Source organism: Pseudorca crassidens, chromosome 9 (assembly GCF_039906515.1).
Source record: "Pseudorca crassidens isolate mPseCra1 chromosome 9, mPseCra1.hap1, whole genome shotgun sequence".
In the NCBI taxonomy this organism is placed as follows: domain Eukaryota; kingdom Metazoa; phylum Chordata; class Mammalia; order Artiodactyla; family Delphinidae; genus Pseudorca; species Pseudorca crassidens.
In genome coordinates, this window is record NC_090304.1 from 11182133 (window position 1) to 11200400 (window position 18268).

Genomic DNA, 18268 nt, shown 5'->3' on the forward strand with positions numbered 1-18268 from the left:
AAGATACTACAAAAAAAGAAAATTACAGACCAATATCACTCATGAATATAGATGCAAAAATCCTCAACAAAATACTAGCAAACAGAGTCCAACAACACATTAAAAGGATCATACACCATGATCAAGTGGGATTTATCCCAGGGATACAAGGATTCTTCAATATACACAAATCAATCAATGTGACACACCATATTAACAAATTGAAGAAGAAAAACCATATGATCATCTCAATAGATGCAGAAAAAGCTTTTGACAAAATTCAACACCCATTTATGATAAAAACTCTCCAGAAAGTGGGCATAGAGGGAACCTACCTCAACATAATAAAGGTCATATACAACAGACTCACAGCAAACATCATCCTCAATGGTGAAAAACTGAAACCATTTCCTCTAAGATCAGGAACAAGACAAGGATGTCCACTCTCACCACTATTATTCAACATAGTTTTGGAACTCCTAGCCACGACAATCAGAGAAGAAAAAGAAATAAAAGGAATACAAATTAGAAAAGAAGAAGTAAAACTGTCACTGTTTAGAGATGACATGATACTATACATAGAGAATCCTAAAAATGCCACCAGAAAACTACTAGAGCTAATCAGTGAATTTGGTAAATTTGCAGGATACAAAATTAATGCACAGAAATCTCTTGCATTCCTATACACTAATGATGAAAATTCTGAAAGAGAAATTAAGGAAACACTCCCATTTACCATTGCAACACAAAGAATAAAATACCGAGGAATAAACCTACCTAGGGAGACAAAAGACCTGTATGCAGAAAACGATAAGACACTGATGAAAGAAATTAAAGATGATACCAACAGATGGAGAGATATACCATATTCTTGGATTGGAAGAATCAATATTGTGAAAATGACTATACTACCCAAAGCAATATACAGATTCAATGCAATCCCTATCAAATTACCAATGGCATTTTTTATGGAACTAGAACAAAAAATCTTAAAATTTGTATGGAGACACAAAAGACCCCGAATAGCCAAAGCAGTCTTGAGGGAAAAAAAAAGGAGCTGGAGGAATCAGATTCCCTGACTTCAAACTATACTACAGAGCTACAGTAATCAAGACAATATGGTACTGGCACAAATACAGAAACATAGATCAATGGAAAAAGATAGAAAGCCCAGAGATAAACCCATGCACCTATGGTCAACTAATCTATGACAAAGGAGGCAAGGATATACAATGGAGAAAAGACAGTCTCTTCAATAAGTGGTGCTGGGAAAACTGGACAGCTACATATAAAAGAATGAAATTAGAACACTCCCTAACACCAAACACAAAAATAAACTCAAAATGGATTAGAGACCTAAGTGTAAGACCAGACACTATAAAACTCTTAGAGAAGAACATAGGCAGAAAACTCTTCGACATAAATCACACCAAGATCTTTATTGATCCACCTCTTAGAGTAATGGAAATAAAAACAAAAGTAAACAAATGGGACCTAATGAAACTTAAAAGCTTTTGCACAGCAAAGGAAACCATAAACAAGACCAAAAGACAACCCTCAGAATGGGAGAAAATATTTGCAAATGAATCAATGGACAAAGGATTAATCTCCAAAATATATAAACAGCTCATGCAGCTCAATATTAAAGAAACAAACAACGCAATCCAAAAATGGGCAGAAGACCTCAATAGACATTTCTCCAAAGAAGAAATACAGATGGGCAAGAAGCACGTGAAAAGTTGCTCAACATCACTAATCATTAGAGAAATGCAAATCAAAACTACAATGAGGTACCACCTCACACCAGTTAGAAAGAGCATCATCAGAAAATCTACAAACAACAAATGCTGGAGAGGGTGCGGAGAAAAGGGAACCCTCTTGCACCGTTGGTGGGAATGTAAATTGATACAGCCACTGTGGAGAACAGTATGGAGGTTCCCTAAAAAACTAAAAATAGAATTACCATATGATCCAGCAATCCCAGTACTGGGCATATACCCAGAGAAAACCATAATTCAAAAAGACACATGCACCCCAATGTTCATTGCAGCACTATTTACAATAGTCAGGTCATGGAAGCAACTTAAATGCCCATCGACAGACGAATGGATAAAGAAGATGTGGTACATATATACAATGGAATATTACTCAGACATAAAAAGGAACGAAACTGGCTCATCTGTAGACACGTGGTTGGATCTAGAGACTGTCATACCGAGTGAAGTAAGTCAGAAAGAGAAAAACAAATATCGTATATTAACGCATATATGTGGAACCTAGAAAAGTGGTACAGATGAACCAGTCTGCAGGGCAGAAGTTGAGACAGAGATGTAGAGAACAAATGTATGGTCACAAAGGGGGAAAGCTGCGGTGGGGTAGGGATGGTGGTGTGATGAATTGGGAGATTGGGATTGACATGTATACACTGATGTGTATAAAATTGATGACTAACAAGAAATATATAAAAAAGTAAATAAAATAAAAATTTTAAAAAAAAGTGTGGGACACATAGCCAGGGCTCAGATACACGTGCTGGTGTAGAGTCAGATGATTCCAGGGAGAAGTAACATGGGTACTGGGGTTTGTAGGCACAGGCAGAATCTGAAATAAGTTTAGAAGGGAATATTCAAGGTTTTTTACATCTTGCTCTTAAAAATATATTCATTTCTTGAGAAATTGAAGAAGTTTTCTTGTCTTTTTCCACTAATAATCAAAATAAGATTATATTTATATATATTTTTATATATAGGCCATGAATTTAAACTGCAGTGAGTTAGCTGTCTTTTTTGATAAACTGAATAATCTGTTGTAACTTGTCTGGTGTTCTGTTAATTTGGTGTGAAGACAGTCTTCTGTTCTTTCGTTTACAGGGTCCCTTTAATTTTGTGGCTTCCCTGGAAGTAATTCTTTTTTTTTTTTTTTTTTTTTTGCTAAAAGGTAACAGAGTTACAAGTGCAAAACATTTATTTAATTTGTTTAGATTTATTAAACCATGCCCATTCTCTAGGCCTTTGGGGGCATGATCTAGATAAGAACATATGGCATAATTTATTATTTTCTCAACTCTAGTTATGTGGTAAAGCATTGTTTAACTGTCAATGAGAAAATCTCATATTGCTCTCCTTGGAAAAGTGATTTTTTGGATAATGTTCAATTAAATTTAATAAAGGAACATTTTATTTTCTTTAAAAAAAAATCTAGAAACAATAAATGCTAGAAAGGGTGTGGTGAAAAGCAAGCCCTCCTGCACTGTTGGTGGGAATGTAAATTGATAGAACCACTATGGAGAACAGTATGGAGGTTCCTTAAAAAACTAAAAATAGAACTACCATATGACACAGCAATCCCACTACTGGGCATATACCCTGAGAGAACCATAATTCAAAAAGATATATGTAAAACAATGTTCATTGCAGCACTATTTACAATAGTCAGGACATGGAAGCAACCTAAATGTCCATCAACAGATGGCACATATATACAATGGAATATTACTCAGCCATAAAAAGAAACAAAACTTAGTTATTTGTAGTGAGGTGGATGGTCCGTCATACAGAGTGAAGTAAGTCAGAATGAGAAAAACAAATACCGTATGCTAACACATATATATGGAATCTAAAAAAAAAAAAAGGTACTGATAAACCTAGTGGCAGCGCAGGAATAAAGACAAAGACATAGAGAATGGACTTGAGGACACGAGGTGGTGGGGCAGGGGGAAGGTGGGGGGAAGTGAGAGTAGCATCGACACATATACACTACTGAATGTAAAATAGATAGCGAGTGGGAAGCAGCTGCATAGCACAGGGAGATCAGCTCGGTGCTCTGGGATGACCTGGAGGGGTGGGATAGGGAGGGTGGGAGGGAGGCTCAAGAGGGAGGGGATATGGGGACATACATACGCATATGACTGATTCACTTTGTTGTACAACAGAAACTAACACAGTATTGTGAAGCAATTATACTCCAATAAAGATCTAAAAAAAAAAAAAAAGTAAACCCAAAAAAGAAAAGGAAAGTAGTATTTGGAGAATTAATGGAAAGAAACAAAGTATCACTGGTTCAAAACATTTTCATTGATATCCTATCTTCCTTGATGCTACCATTAAATTTTTATTTGTAATTAAAAATAGCAATTTTTAATTACTTAATATTTATTCCTAGTTTTTTTCCATCTCCATGTGAATAAAAGTATACCATATTACGTGCAAAAAAAAAAAAAAAGGAAATATTTCTGGGAATTCCCTGGCAGTCCAGTGGTTAGGACCTGGTGCTTTCACTGCTGAGGACCTGGGTTCAATCCCTGGTCAGGGAACTAAGATACCACAAGCTGCACGGCCAAAAATAATCACTATCATCATCATCATCATCATCCCTTTCCCAGATTGTGTAAATGATGAGGGGAATAGTTCCCAATGCCCCAACCCTCACTCTGCAATGCTCAGAGAGTCAAAAAGAAATAAGGGGAGCAATGACACTGTAAGCTCCCCCTTCTCTTACCAGTTCAGTAATAGACAAATGTGCAACAAAACTGGCTTTCTGCTTTTATCTTCCAATGCCATGATCTACCCCAACAAACCATCATATTTCCTCACCTCTAACTGACAGCCAAACACATACTCATACAGGAGAGATGTCCCTGCAACCTGTTCTTACTGTCAAGGCCTGGTCAGCACAGAGCTGCCCCTTCTGGGATCCACGGCAGGAGTGGGGGGCCTGCATGTTCTCTTACTCATTCTTTTTTTTTTTAATTTCATTAATAGCTTTTTAATATGATTTTTTAAATTTATTTATTTATTTTTGGCTGTGTTGGGTCTCTGTTGCTGCGCGGACTTCTTCTAGTTGAGGCGAGAGGGGTCTACTCTTCGTTGCAGTGCACGGGCTTCCCATTGCGGTGGCTTTTCTTGTTGCAGAGCATGGGCTCTAGGGTGCGCAGGCTTTAGTAGTTGTGGCATGCAGGCTCAGTAGTTGTGGCTCACGGGCTCTAGAGTGCAGGCTCAGTAGCTGTGGCGCACGGGCTTAGTTGCTCCACGGCATGTGGGATCTTCCCAGACGAGGACTCAAACCCGTGTCCCCTGCATTGGCAGGCGGATTCTTAACCACTGCACCACCAGGGAAGCCCTCTTACTCCTTCTTGATTCTCCTTTTAATGGCCCTTCATAGTTTCACCTAGTAAATCTTTTTTCACCTTTAAATAAATAGTATAGGGATGTCCCTGGCAGTCCAATGGTTAAGACTCCGCACTTCCACTGTAGGGGCATGGGTTCCTTCCTTGGTTTGGGAACTAAGATCCCACATGCCCCACAGTGCAGCCAAAAAAAAAAAGTATACAAAACAAACACTTAAACTTTAAAATATTTTCTCATTATACTATCAAAAATCATTTTGGACACCCCCAATGGTTACCACATACCACATGTGGTAGGCTGAAAAATGGTCCCCCAAGTCCTAATCCCCAGAAACTGTATGTTACTTTATATGGTAAAAGGGACTTTGCAGATGAGATTAAGGGTCCTGAGATGAGGAGATTATCCTGGATTATGCAGTTGCCCCTACTGTTATCACAGATTATTTATAAGAAGGAGGAAGGAGGGTGGGAGAGAAAAATGTGACAACAGAAGGAGGGTGAGAGAGGGAGAGTTTGGGAGATGCTATGCCGCTGGCTTTGAAGATGGAGGATGAGGCCATAAGCCAAGGAATGCAAGCAACCTCTAGAAACTAAAAAAAGGAAGAAAACAGATTCTCACCTAGTGCTTCCAGAAGGAACACAGTACTACAACCCATTTTATTTATTTATTTATTTATTTATTTTTTTTTGCGGTACGCGGGCCTCTCCCGTTGCGGAGCACAGGCTCCGGACGCGCAGGCTCAGCGGCCATGGCTCACGGGCCCACCCGCTCCACGGCATGGGGGATCTTCCCGGACCAGGGCACGAACCCGTGTCCCCTGCATCGGCAGGCGGACTCTCAACCACTGTGCCACCAGGGAAGCCCTACAACCCATTTTAGACTCTGACCTCCACAACTATAAGAGAATAAATTTGTGTTGTTTTAACCCACTAAGTTTGTGGTAATTTGTTACAGTAGCAATAGTAAACTAATATACTACCATTCAGCACTTAACTCATACCTAATAAACTACCCCCGTCCTGCTCAAGACACTTTACATAACAGGTTCTTAACTTTTTACATAATAGACTCTACAATATATTATTAGCTGTTGGAGGCTGTCATTGAAAGGACATGATCAGGACTTCCCTGGTGGTCCAGTGGTAAAGAATCTACCTTCCAATGCAGGGGATGAGGGTTCAATCCCTGGTCGGGGAACTAAGATCCCACATGCCGAGGGGAAACTAACTCCATATGCTACAACTACTGAGCTCGCGCACCTCAACAAGAGAGCCCGCCGCAAACTACAGAGCCCATGTGCCCTGGAGCCCACGCCACAACTAGAGAGAGAAAACCCACACGCCACAATGAAAGATCCCGCATGCCTCAGTGAAGATCCCAAGGGCCACAACTAAGACCCGAGACAGTCAAAAGAAAAAAAAAAGAAAGAAAAGATAAATAAATAAATAATTTAAAAAGACATGATCACCCATGGAGCCATGAGCTGGACCCTGGCAATTGGATACTACACACCCCCTCCTCTGTCCTTGTAATGTACACTTTGCCCACCATTCCCACAGTGGGAGCTATTTTCAAGGACAAGAGAGTAGGATGTTGTTGAGACCACCTGGACGGTATACGTGACTGGCCCTGTTCTGGGCTCCGTATAAACTTTTACGATTCTGGCAGGCGGGTAAGGAGATCTACTTGCTTGCGGCTGCCCAAGACAAGCCCGTATGTAAGTTCTCTTGCTCTGTAGGTACTTCCTACCACCTACCAATCTGGAGTGGCTGCCTCTTTCTTCAGGCTCTCCTTGCCCTCTATGTATGGGGGGCCAGTGTGTGAACCAGCATGAGCACGGGCCATTTATTTATCTTGTTAATGAGAGAACCGGCAGGATGTTAAGGCTGGTTCAAAAGAGATATAAGAAACTATGAACTATAACTAGTGTGGAAGAGAATGCTGGAGGGGGCTTCCCTGGTGGTGCAGTGGTTAAGAATCCGCCTGCCAATGCAGTGGACACAGGTTCGAGCCCTGGTCCGGGAAGATCCCACGTGCCACGGAGCAATGAACCACAACTACTGAGCCCGCGAGCCACAACTACTGAAGCTCACACGCCTAGAGCCCATGCTCCGCACTGAGAAGCCACCACAATGAGCAGACTGAGCACCGCAACAAAGAGTACCCCCCGCTCACCGCAACTAGAGAAAACCCTCGTGCAGCAACAAAGACCCAACTCAGCCAAAAATAAATGAATAAATAAATAAATTTATTTTTAAAAAAAAGAATGCTGGAGTAAGACTCAAATGTTAAATATCATACCAGTTAATATCCGGCAAGGCAATAAAACTGTCCCCTTTGGGATTATCTTTTCTATCAAAATGAAATCATTGGGCTTCCCTGGTGGCGCAGTGGTTGAGAGTCTGCCTGCTAATGCAGGGGACACACGTTCGAGCCCTGGTCTGGGAAGATCCCACATGCCACGGAGCGGCTGGGCCCGTGAGCCACAATTACTGAGCCTGCGCGTCTGGAGCCTGTGCGCCACAACAAGAGAGGCCGCGATAGTGAGAGGCCCGCACACCGCGGTGAAGAGTGGCCCCCGCTTGCCGTACCTGGAGAAAGCCCTCGCAGAGAAACGAAGACCCAACACAAGCAAAAATAAATAAATAAATTAATTAATTAATTAATTAAAAAGCCAAGCATTAAAAAAAAAAAAAGAAATCATCTCAACTGGACAAAATTAATTTGCAATTTAGCAATCTTCTACAAATTAACATCTAACTTTACTGAGTCTGGTACCTCACTAATAGTAAATACTAAGTCAAATAAAGTTGCCTCCCCTAGAACTTCAAATTATCCTGAAGCAGGCTCATTAGACAATGTTCTTGTTATAACATAGAAGGGGCGCACAATAACCTTTTTTCCTTATTTCCCAGTTTTGTACAATTTTTCTAAACACACTTGTCCCAGTTACCTATTAGTGAGTAATAAACTACTCCAAAATTTTGTGGTTTAAAACCACAACCATTTGATTATAATACCACAATTTTATGGGTCAGGTATCTGGGAAAGGCTCAGCTGAGTGATTCTTCTGCTTCACATCGTGTTGAATGGGGTCACTCGATGACATTCAGTTGCTAGCTGAGCTGGTCTGGACAGCTTCATTCACGTGTCTGGTGTGGCTGGTAAGCTGGGTATAGCTGGACCCCTCTTCCTCTTCATGTAGTCTCAGGGCCTTTCCACATGACCTCTTCAGCAAGGTAACTGGACATCTTACATGGACTTACACTGTCAATCTTCTTAAAGACTAGACACAGAACTGGCATAGCATCACCACCCCCCGCCCCCTGCTCCATTGGTCAAAGCCATCATAATCCAGTCCAGATTCAAGGAATAATGGAAGTAGAACCCACCTCTTGATGAGAGAACAAAGAATTTGTAGCCTTGTTTAATCTACCACAAGTTTCATCTTATACATTTTTATTTTCATTATATTGCTAATCCTTTTGTCTAAAGTCTGCTGCACCAAGAGCTCCCATAGCTTTCTGGGATGTCCGTCACAACTTTGTTGGCTACATGAGAAATGACCCTCTGGGCAGCCCACCACTCTTTTTCTCCCTCTCTATAACCCTTTGCAAGCACTCATGGACAATATCTTAAAGCAGCGGTATGCAAAGTGTAGTCCTAGAACCAATAGCATCAGCATCACCTGGGAACTTGGCATAAATGCAATTCTTAGGTCCCACTTCAGACCTACTGAACCAGAAACACCAGGGATGGGGCCCAGCAGTCTGTCGGAACAAGCCCTCTTGGCGAGGCTGGGAACCACTGTTGTAGAGCTGTACGTTACTTAATGAAAATTAATACAACATCTGAAACTAGTCTCACAAGAAAGTACATTTTATGTTCTTTTACCATGATCTAAAAAAAGAGAAGCATGTAGAGAATCTGTAAATACCACAGTGGATTATTTACAGCCTCTGGAGAAAGGACAGACAATACCAAAGCACGGTGGCTTTCACTAACTGATGTTCTCTCTCAGCTGTGAAAAGCCTTTTCCATATACCCAGGCTCGCAGGAAAGACTTTTCTTCCACCCACTCGAGGGACACTCTCCAGGAGCCTCACATCTTATTTCTACAGAATTACTTGTGAAAAGAATTTGTATCCTCTCCATCTTAATAAGGGGCCTATTACACAGCTCAAAAAAATACATTATTCACCTAAAGGGACTCTCATTAATCTCCCTCAAAGACAGTTGGTGCATGGGAAAAACAGGTAATTTTATTGATTGTCTATATGACACCTTGTTTTCTGTTTCCTTCTCTGTATTATTTCTTTCCTTATCTTTTCTTTAAAATTATCCTATAGTTCATTTATATTCAAGCTTTCCTATTTTCTTATATAAACTGCTTTAGCTGTATCCTAAAAGTCTTTATATGTTAATAAGTTTATCATTGAGTTCTAAATATTTTCTGCTTCCCATTATGTTTTCTCAAGTAGTCCATTAATTAGAGGCACGGAGGTTTTTTTGTTTTGTTTTGTTTTAATTTCTGATCTCTAACATAATGATCAGAAAACAGGATCTGCAACATCAGGAATCAGCAAACTCTTTGTGTAAAGGGCCAGACAGTAAATATTTCAGGCTTCGCTAGCCAAATGGCCTCCACTGTAAGTATACCACTCTGCCTTGGTTGCCCTAAAGCAACCAAAGACAATACGCAAAAAAATGAGGGTGGTTGTATTCCAACAAAACTTTACTTACAAAAACAGGCAGCTGGCCAGATTCGGCTGTGGGTCACAACTTGCCAACCCTTGGCCTACGTGGCACCAGTTCTTTGGTCATTGTGCTGTTACCCGTACTACAGGAGGTTTTGTAATGTTCCATGCATGCTTGAAAGCTAATTATCATCTTATCCTTGGCCTGTTCCACTTTAAGCTTTAGGCCTGGCCCATGCAAACATTCGCTTTTGTAAAACCGGCACAGTGATTAAGAGATTGGATTTTTGGAATCAGAGAGAACTGGTTGCCACTTTCCACTGGGTGGTTTAGGATAGATGAATTAACATCTCTAATCCTCAGGTTCCACATCTATACGGAAAATAACAGTACCTACCTCACAGGGTTGGCATAAGGCAGACTTCAGTCATTAGTAGAAGTAGTATTAGAATCATCACTGAACCACTACTCTGTGAGGCAGGTTTCATTAAACCCATTTTACAAAGAATTTAAGCCTCAGACGTGTTTAGATAACCTGCTCCACATCTGACAGCCAGTGACAAAGTACTGATTCCCACCCATAACTTCTAGTTCCAAATCCAAAGTTTCCACTACTCAGACTCTGATTAATCAATCTGGTCATACTAACATGTAAGGCATTTACGCCACTCCTAGGTGAGGCTGCATTTTAAGACACCGCGAGAAAGGAGCTGCGAAATCCACTCCTCAATTCTTCGAATTAATTCTTTGTGGTCCAAGTTTAGTCCTTATGGGGAAACAAAGAGTTCAGGGCCGAAAGGGCATGCAAGGTGCTAGCGGAGGTAAACCCCCCAAACAGACTTCTGGAGGCAGGCTGCCGAGGCTTACACCCAGGACAAACGTTTTTCTGGGCTTGATCCTGTAAGCAGGTGGTGTCACCCAGCGGCGCACTCAGCCTCGATGACCTTGCTGCCCACGGCTGTGCTGCCCTTCTTGGCTCTCCCACTTCACCTGCCTGGAGCGCCTGGGACCTAAAAATATCTCCCTGGTGGAACCTCCCGGAACATGCATTCGGCTTTTTTTTTTAATCGCCCTCATCACTTTGAGACACACAAATCATAGCCCTGACCCGCTGTCGACTCAGCGGGTGACGTGCCGCTGAAAGTGGCGACGAATTCTGCCCATTTCAATGACCTGAACTTTTATTTTTTCCCCTCCACTCGGCGCATTATCGTATGTCGTGAGGAGTGCCAAGCAAAACCCGCGAAGACCGTGTTGGACGCTGGCAAAACAGTCTAGGAATCTCCATTTCTCCCAGTCCAGGCTAATCCTGGGACTCTTCAAAGCCTTACCCTGTGACAATCACAAGGCTTTTCTCCGCCCCGTCGGTGACGGAAAACTCGTGACTCGAAACTGAGCGCCGGGCGAGCACGCAGAAGCCAGAGGCGGAGCTACAAGTCCAGATCGCCAGGAAGCCCCCGACGGGCGGCGCGTGCGCAGTGTCTCGCCATGGGACCTCCTTCCCGCCGCTGAAACTAGGAAGCGGGACGCCAAATCTGTCCCCGCGCAGCCGCCGCCGCCGGGCGCCGAACGGGGCGGCCGCCCTCCCCGAGGCGCGCCTGCGCACGTTCCCACGCACGCTCCGGCGTACGGCGGCGGCCAGGGGTCGCGAGCCGGTGGAGGACCCGCGCGCGGAGGAGCCCGCAGAGTCAGCGCTTCTTCCCTCCCTCCCCTATTCCCCTCCCCGCTCCCTCCCCCCCCCCAAGAATGTTCCGCTACGAGGTGAGTTGTTTCGACCGGAAGTGACCCCTCCCTCCCTCCCTCCCGCACGCGCCCCTCTTTCTCCCTCACCGTCCGCGCGTCCGTCCAGCGCTCCTGGGGGGAGGGGGGGGCGGCGGGACCCGCGGGACCGAACGGAGTGCGTTGGGTCTGGGGTCGCGGGTTTAATCCGAGGGCTGTGAGCTGGCTTCGGGGGGCGGGACTGTCCTATCAGTTGCCACTGAGGAGAGCTGACCTATGTTTTGGGGTGGGGAGGGCCCCTTACGTGCCTTAACCAGACCACCCCCCACCCCCGGAGGAGTGAGGAGTAGAGAGCGTTGCACCCACCCTCGGTGGCTCTTGAGGAAGCTTCACCCGAGAAAGCCCAGAGACGCGTTTCCCGCCCTGGACCCGGAACCATCTCCCCTCCAATTACTTATACACACCCCCTTACAAACCGGCGACCGTCAGGTCCTGGGGGCCTGGACTCGCCCTTTGACTGGGACCAAAGACCGTTTACTAAAGAGGACTCCGAGTTGGGAAGGGGCGTGTCCAGCAGAAGTTCCTTCTGGGCGAGTGGAGGGGGACGTGGGTTTGGTGACGGTCCGGGTATGTAGCAACAGTCGAGAGTCCTGACAGTGTCACTGGTTTGCTGTATGACCTTTAGCGATTCCTAATCATTGGACAGGGTTTCTGGATTTGTAGAACCAAAGGGTTGGTTTAGATGACCCCTAAGAGTCTTTCCAGTGTAAAAAGCAGTGATTTGGTTAAGTAGATCTTTGTGATTTGGGAGTGCTTCTGGAAGTTGCCTGTGATGGGGAGGCAGTTGCATGCTTGCTTTGTGTAAGTTTGGGAGACTTAAGATGGGTAGGATGGCCGTTTGACCTAACCTTTCATTTGGGAACATCCTGGCTAAGAGGTAGCCAGTCAGGGTGTATCCGAAATGTGACTTCAGAGAGCGTGTGGAATTCCGATCCTGAGTCTTTGAAAACTGGGGACACATATACTTGGTATTTGATAGGAATGGTTCAAGATCAAACTGCCTTTATGTAAACATGGAGAGAGATGATGAGATGCAGTAGGCAAAGTTCCCAAAAGAAAAGAAAACTTGGAAAATAAATCAGTTGAAAACTGAAATGGGGGTGGGAGGGTACGTTTAAGATAGAACACATCTAAGTGGTTAAACTGGTGATATCTAGCGTTGTTTAACAATACCCAATGTTTGCCTAAATCTTTGCCTCATTTGATCCTCACAACAACTTTCTGAGGTAGGTGGTATTGTCCCTGCATTACCACTTAAGAGATTGTGGCTTAGAGGCTAACACAGCCTGAGACAAAATAGATGCTCAGGGGTATTGAATGAATTAATCAGAAAGGATGTGACTTGCCCAAGTTGGTATCACTTGTAAGAAAGAGTAGAGACACAACTTAAACCTGTCACATCACAGCTTTTCAAGAGTTCACTTAATTGTGATTGAACACTTAGCTTTCTCCTTTATCACCAGAGTTTGGATCTGTAGGAAAACAGAAGGGGAAAAGGAAAATGAAGAGAAAGCTTTAAAAGGGAATAATAAAATAGTTGAAAAGGTGACATGAATATGAGGAAGATGAGAATTTCGTTGAAAAATATAGGTAGAACTCAAGCAAAATAATAAAATGTTCATTTTCACTTGTCATTATTATTGTAACCAGTGATGGAAAGGAAGTTGGCAGGCCTCATTTCTTGGTTGCATGAGGAAATGCTGTTATTATATTCTTGATAAATAGAGAAATGGAAGTTTGGGGGAAGAGGTTAAATAAGGAATAGGAACGAGAAGCTGAAGGAAAAGGTACTGAAGTCTTCCAGTGTCAGGGAAATTGGGGGATAGAAAAAATGCCATGTGCACAAAAAGTCATAATGAAGCTATTGTGTTGATCGGGAAGATAAAAACATTTTTTTAGAGCGAGGTTGTGAACTTCATGAATAGCTGATCTCTTTTTTCTCTTTTTTTAGTCTTTGGAGGATTGTCCTCTGGATGAAGATGAAGATGCATTTCAGGGCCTGGGAGAGGAAGATGAAGAGATTGATCAATTCAATGATGATACATTTGGGTCAGGTGCAGTTGGTAAGTGATATCTTTCTTTTATAATGTCATCTTGGCCTCTTGCTGTTTTCAAATGCTCTCTTTTATAAGTACTTTTGTCTAAGTAGGCGTAACCTCATTCACAAAGTTGGCAAACTGTTCTGTTCTTCAATCCAAGCATCTACCCTCCTCCTCTGGGCTTCTTTTTGCCTCACTTATAAAACCAAGTGTTTTCTAAGCCCTGTCCCTTCCAGCTTTATGATCTATGGCTCTAAGTTGACACTATAAGGAATTCAAATGATTAGAGAAGTGGACATTTTACAAAGGTTTAAATAATCCTAGAAGAAGGAAATTTTTATTTGTGGAACATGGAACTTAAGGAAAACTAGTGGACTAGGAGAAAACTCAGATTCAGATGTATATGCTTTAAAATTCAGTTGATCAATAATATATTGCATGACCCTGCTATTGCCCTATAGTATATTCAATAAATAAAGTTTTTTATTCCAAGAATTTTGGTGATAGAAAGTCTTCATAAGTTAGAAAAATGTTGTGCACAGGTGAAATTTTCTCATCCTTGGGTATAGATAAATATTCCTGGTGTTGGAAGTGGTTAAAAAATTAAAGAGCCAAACTAAACTAGAGGCCACAGTTATAATTACTGAGATGAAAGGTTTAGGGAGCAAGCTTACATAATAAAGTTTGAGAGTTAGAGATCCTGGAACAAGTATACTAATAAGTTAAAATTAAACTGTACTTCGGAAAGATGAATAGGTAAGGGAAGTCCCTGGTGGTCCAGTGGTTAGGACTCTTTGCTCTCACTGCCAAGGGCCCAGGTTCGTCCCTGGTCGGGGAACTAAGATCCCGCATACCCCGTGCAGCCAAAAAAAAAAAAAAGAACAGGTAAGGCCAGAAACTATAAAACCCTTAGAGGAAACATAGGCAGAACACGCTATGACATACATCACAGCAAGATCCTTTTTGACCCATCTACTAGAGAAATGAAAGTAAAAATAAACAAATGGGACCTAATGAAACTTAAAAGTTTTCCACAGCAAAGGAAACCATAAACAAGACGAAAAGACAACCCTCAGAATGGGAGAAAATATTTGCAAGTGAAGCAACTGACAAAGGATTAATCTCCAAAATATATAAGCAGGTCACGCAGCTCAATAGCAAAAAAACAAACAACCCAATCCAAACATGGGCAGAAGACCAAATAGACATTTCTCCAAGGAAGACATACAGATTGCCAAGAAACACATGAAAGGATGCTCAACATCACGAATCATTAGAGAAATACAAATCAAAACCACAATAAGGTATCACCTCACACTGGTCAGAATGGCCATCATCAAAAAATCTACAAATAAATGCTGGAGAGGGTGTGGAGAAAAGGGAACCCTCTTGTACTGCTGGTGGGAATGTAAATTGATATAGCCACTATGGAGGGCAGTATGGGGGTTCCTTAAAAATCTAAAAATAGAACTACCATATGACCCAGCAATCCCACTACTGGGCATATACTCTGAGAAAACCATAATTCAAAAAGAGGCAGTACCACAATGTTCATTGCAGCACTATTTACAATAGCCAGGACGTGGAAGCAACCTAAGTGTCCATCGACAGATGAATGGATAAAGAAGATGTGGTGCAGATATACAATGGAATATTACTCAGCCATAAAAAGAAATGAAATTGAGTTATTTGTAGTGAGGTGGATGGACCTAGAGACTCATACAGAGTGAAGTAAGTCAGAAAGAGAAAAACAAAAAACAAATACCATATGCTAACACATATATATGGAATCTAAAAAAATAATGGTTCTAAAGCACCTAGGGGCAGGACAGGAATGAAAACGCAGACGTAGAGAATGGACTTGACACGGGGAAGGGGAAGTTGGGATGAAGTGAGAGAGTGTCATGGACATATATACACTACCAAATGTAAAACCGATGGCTACTGGGAAGCAGCCACATAGCACAGGGAGATCAGCTTGGTGCTTTGTATCCACCTAGAGGGCTGGGATAGGGAGGGTGGGAGAGACACGCAAGAGGGAGGAGATATGGGGATATATGTTTATGTATAGCTGATTCACTTTGTTATACAGCAGAAACTAACATATCATTGTAAAGCAATTATACTCCAATAAAGATGTTAAAAAAAAAACCCAAAACATTGTATAGAGGTAACATTTTAACCACAATTCTGTCAGTATTGTGGGGTTTTGTTTTAGTATTGTTTTAAAATAATTTCTGTAATTGTTTTAAAATATTATCTTGTAGCTTTAATTTTGTCCATTCCGTTTCAATAAGATTTGATGAACACATTTGGGAAAAAAAAAAAGATGAATAGGTAAGAGTCCACGGAACTCTCTTTGCTTTGACTGTTGGTGTTGAAAAGCAGCAATGACCACATTTATGTTGGGATCTGTGAATATGTGGGATTTCAAATATTCAAGTTAAGTAATAAGAAGAGGAAATTTATCAGTAGTGGGTAACCCTAAAATGTTCAATATCAAAAACAAATGAGAGGTCTTAAAAATGTTGTATTAGGACTTCCCTGGTGGCGCAGGGGTTAAGAATCCACCTGCCAATGCAGGGGACGTGGGATCAATCCCTGGTCGGGGAAGATCCCACATGCTGTTGAGCAGCTAAGCCTGTGCGCCACAACTACTGAGCCTGCACGCCACAACTACTGAAGCTCGCCCGCCTAGAGCCCGTGCTCCACAGCAAGAGAAGCCACCACAGTGAGAAGCCCGCACACTGCAACAAAGAGTAACCCCTGCTCGCCGCAACTAGAGGAAGCCCAGGTGCAGCAACAAAGACCCAATGCAGCCAAAAATAAAATAAAATAGTTGTACTGGTTACTGGTTTTTCACTGACCTAAACAGCTTAAGTTTATTTAAGCTTAGACTGAGTTGAATGAACTGGCAAAAATGAAAGAGTATACTGTTTTCAATCAGGGTTTACAGAATTCCTTGAAGAGCTAAAACTGCTGCTTTTGGAAGCAGCAAGAGAAGCATTTAAGGTAGAAGCTAGGCTTATTACAGAAGGGAACCGAAGACCTTTTGGATTACAGCCATAGTTTAGGGGATGAGATTGTCCAAGAGGATGACATGATCTCAGATGCTGTTCTCTTTCCATGGAGATCACAGGGAAAGGGACATAGAATAGAATGACGAAAGCAGGGAACTGATGTGAAGTGCAAATTATATTTGAAACTTTAGTGAAAACCTATAGAATACAATAGAAGCTATAAACAGTGTGTGCTTGTTTCTGGAGCTCTTTTTCTCTTAAAATATTGTACTGAATGTTACCATTTTTTAGCAAATTCATCTGTGTTAAAATGCAATTTATTAAAATGAAGTATGTTGAGGTTAGCCAGCATAGTAAATGTCCTCAGTTTTTAACCTGGACAGAAGAGGAATAGTTCGGCCTTCTCATTGACTTCCAGAGTGCTAGACAGTCTTTTTTTCTGAGTTCCTATGTTTCTCACAAGATGAGGAAAGTATTGCCTTAAAAGAATTTTAGAGTGTGCAGAACTGCATTTTATGTGATGGAAAATGAAAAAGCCCCTAGGGTTACACAGTAAAAGAACAGGTGATAAAAAGTAAAGGCAGTTGGGCTTCCCTGGTGGCGCAGTGGTTGAGAGTCCGCCTGCCGATGCAGGGGACACGGGTTCGTGCCCCGGTCTGGGAAGATCCCACATGCCATGGAGCGGCTGGGCCCATGAGCCATGGCCGCTGAGCCTGCGCATCCGGAGCCTGTGCTCCACAGCGGGAGAGGCCACAACAGTGAGAGGCCCTCGTACCGTGCAAAAAAAAAAAAAAAAAAAGTAAAGGCAGTGCAGTAGCATATGGTTAGCCCATTTTGTACCCTGAGGCACAAGGATGATTAAGGACTTCTTGGTCAACAAAGTTTATAATGGAGAAAAGATTTCCCAGTGTGAGCCCTTTCCATTGAGAGTATAATATACTTGAATTGTGAAGTTAAAACCTTAGTTCCTCATCTTGATATAAATACTATACGGGTTTATAAAAAGAAAATTGCTTTCTAAGTCAACCTGTGACTTGTTTAATATACTTCTAAAGGTGGATATACAGCTGGTGTAGAGAATTTAAACCAGGAGATAAAATGTCAGACCTATGACATACATTTTGGTTTGTTGGTTTTTAACTCAAGGAGTGAGTATCTTGAGTAATACCTGTTAGTACAGTAGTTATTTTAAGTCACTGGCTACAGATGCTCTGATGTCACCTTTCCTTAAGAAACTAGTCACTGTCTTCTGCATGGAAAAATGTTTGCATCATCTTTGAGCAGTAAATGGGCCACAGTAATCTCAACTTGTTCTCTAAAAATAAAAGCTTACACTTACAAGGTGCTTATTATGTGCTAGGGACCATTCTGAGTGTTTCATGTATATTGTTAATCCTCGTAGCAGCCTTGCAAGGTAGGTACTATTATTATCCTCATGTTAACAAATGAAGAAGGAAAATGCCAGAGATGTTAAGTAACTATAAATACAGTCAATGTAAGCTACCAGTTATGTTTTAACAGTCTCTGGGGGATCTTTGGGAATCTCCTGCCTCCACATGGAAGGGCTCCCCATTCTTTCTACTTCCTTTTTATTGATAGCTGCTAAAATCTTTAGGGACTGAGATTGC

The 18268-nt window shown here is 42.1% G+C and overlaps 1 protein-coding gene and 1 long non-coding RNA gene across 4 annotated transcripts in view; one reads left to right on the forward strand and one right to left on the reverse strand.

Moving 5' to 3' along the window:
- Window positions 1–11386, reverse strand: part of LOC137230162 (uncharacterized) — a 55413-nt gene extending 44027 nt beyond the window's left edge. For both annotated transcript variants that reach the window (XR_010946025.1, XR_010946026.1), the window contains exon 1: window positions 11134–11386. This is a non-coding gene — a long non-coding RNA (uncharacterized lncRNA). The remainder of the gene's footprint in view (window positions 1–11133) is intronic.
- PATL1 (PAT1 homolog 1, processing body mRNA decay factor) overlaps window positions 11227–18268 on the forward strand; it is a 36923-nt gene continuing 29881 nt past the window's right edge. The window contains exons 1-2 of one of the 2 annotated variants that reach the window (XM_067748902.1): window positions 11227–11563; window positions 13533–13644. In XM_067748902.1, the coding sequence (XP_067605003.1) occupies window positions 11549–11563; window positions 13533–13644 (127 nt within the window). In that variant the 5' untranslated portion in view covers window positions 11227–11548. The remainder of the gene's footprint in view (window positions 11564–13532; window positions 13645–18268) is intronic. The other variant, XM_067748901.1, reaches the window with a different exon arrangement.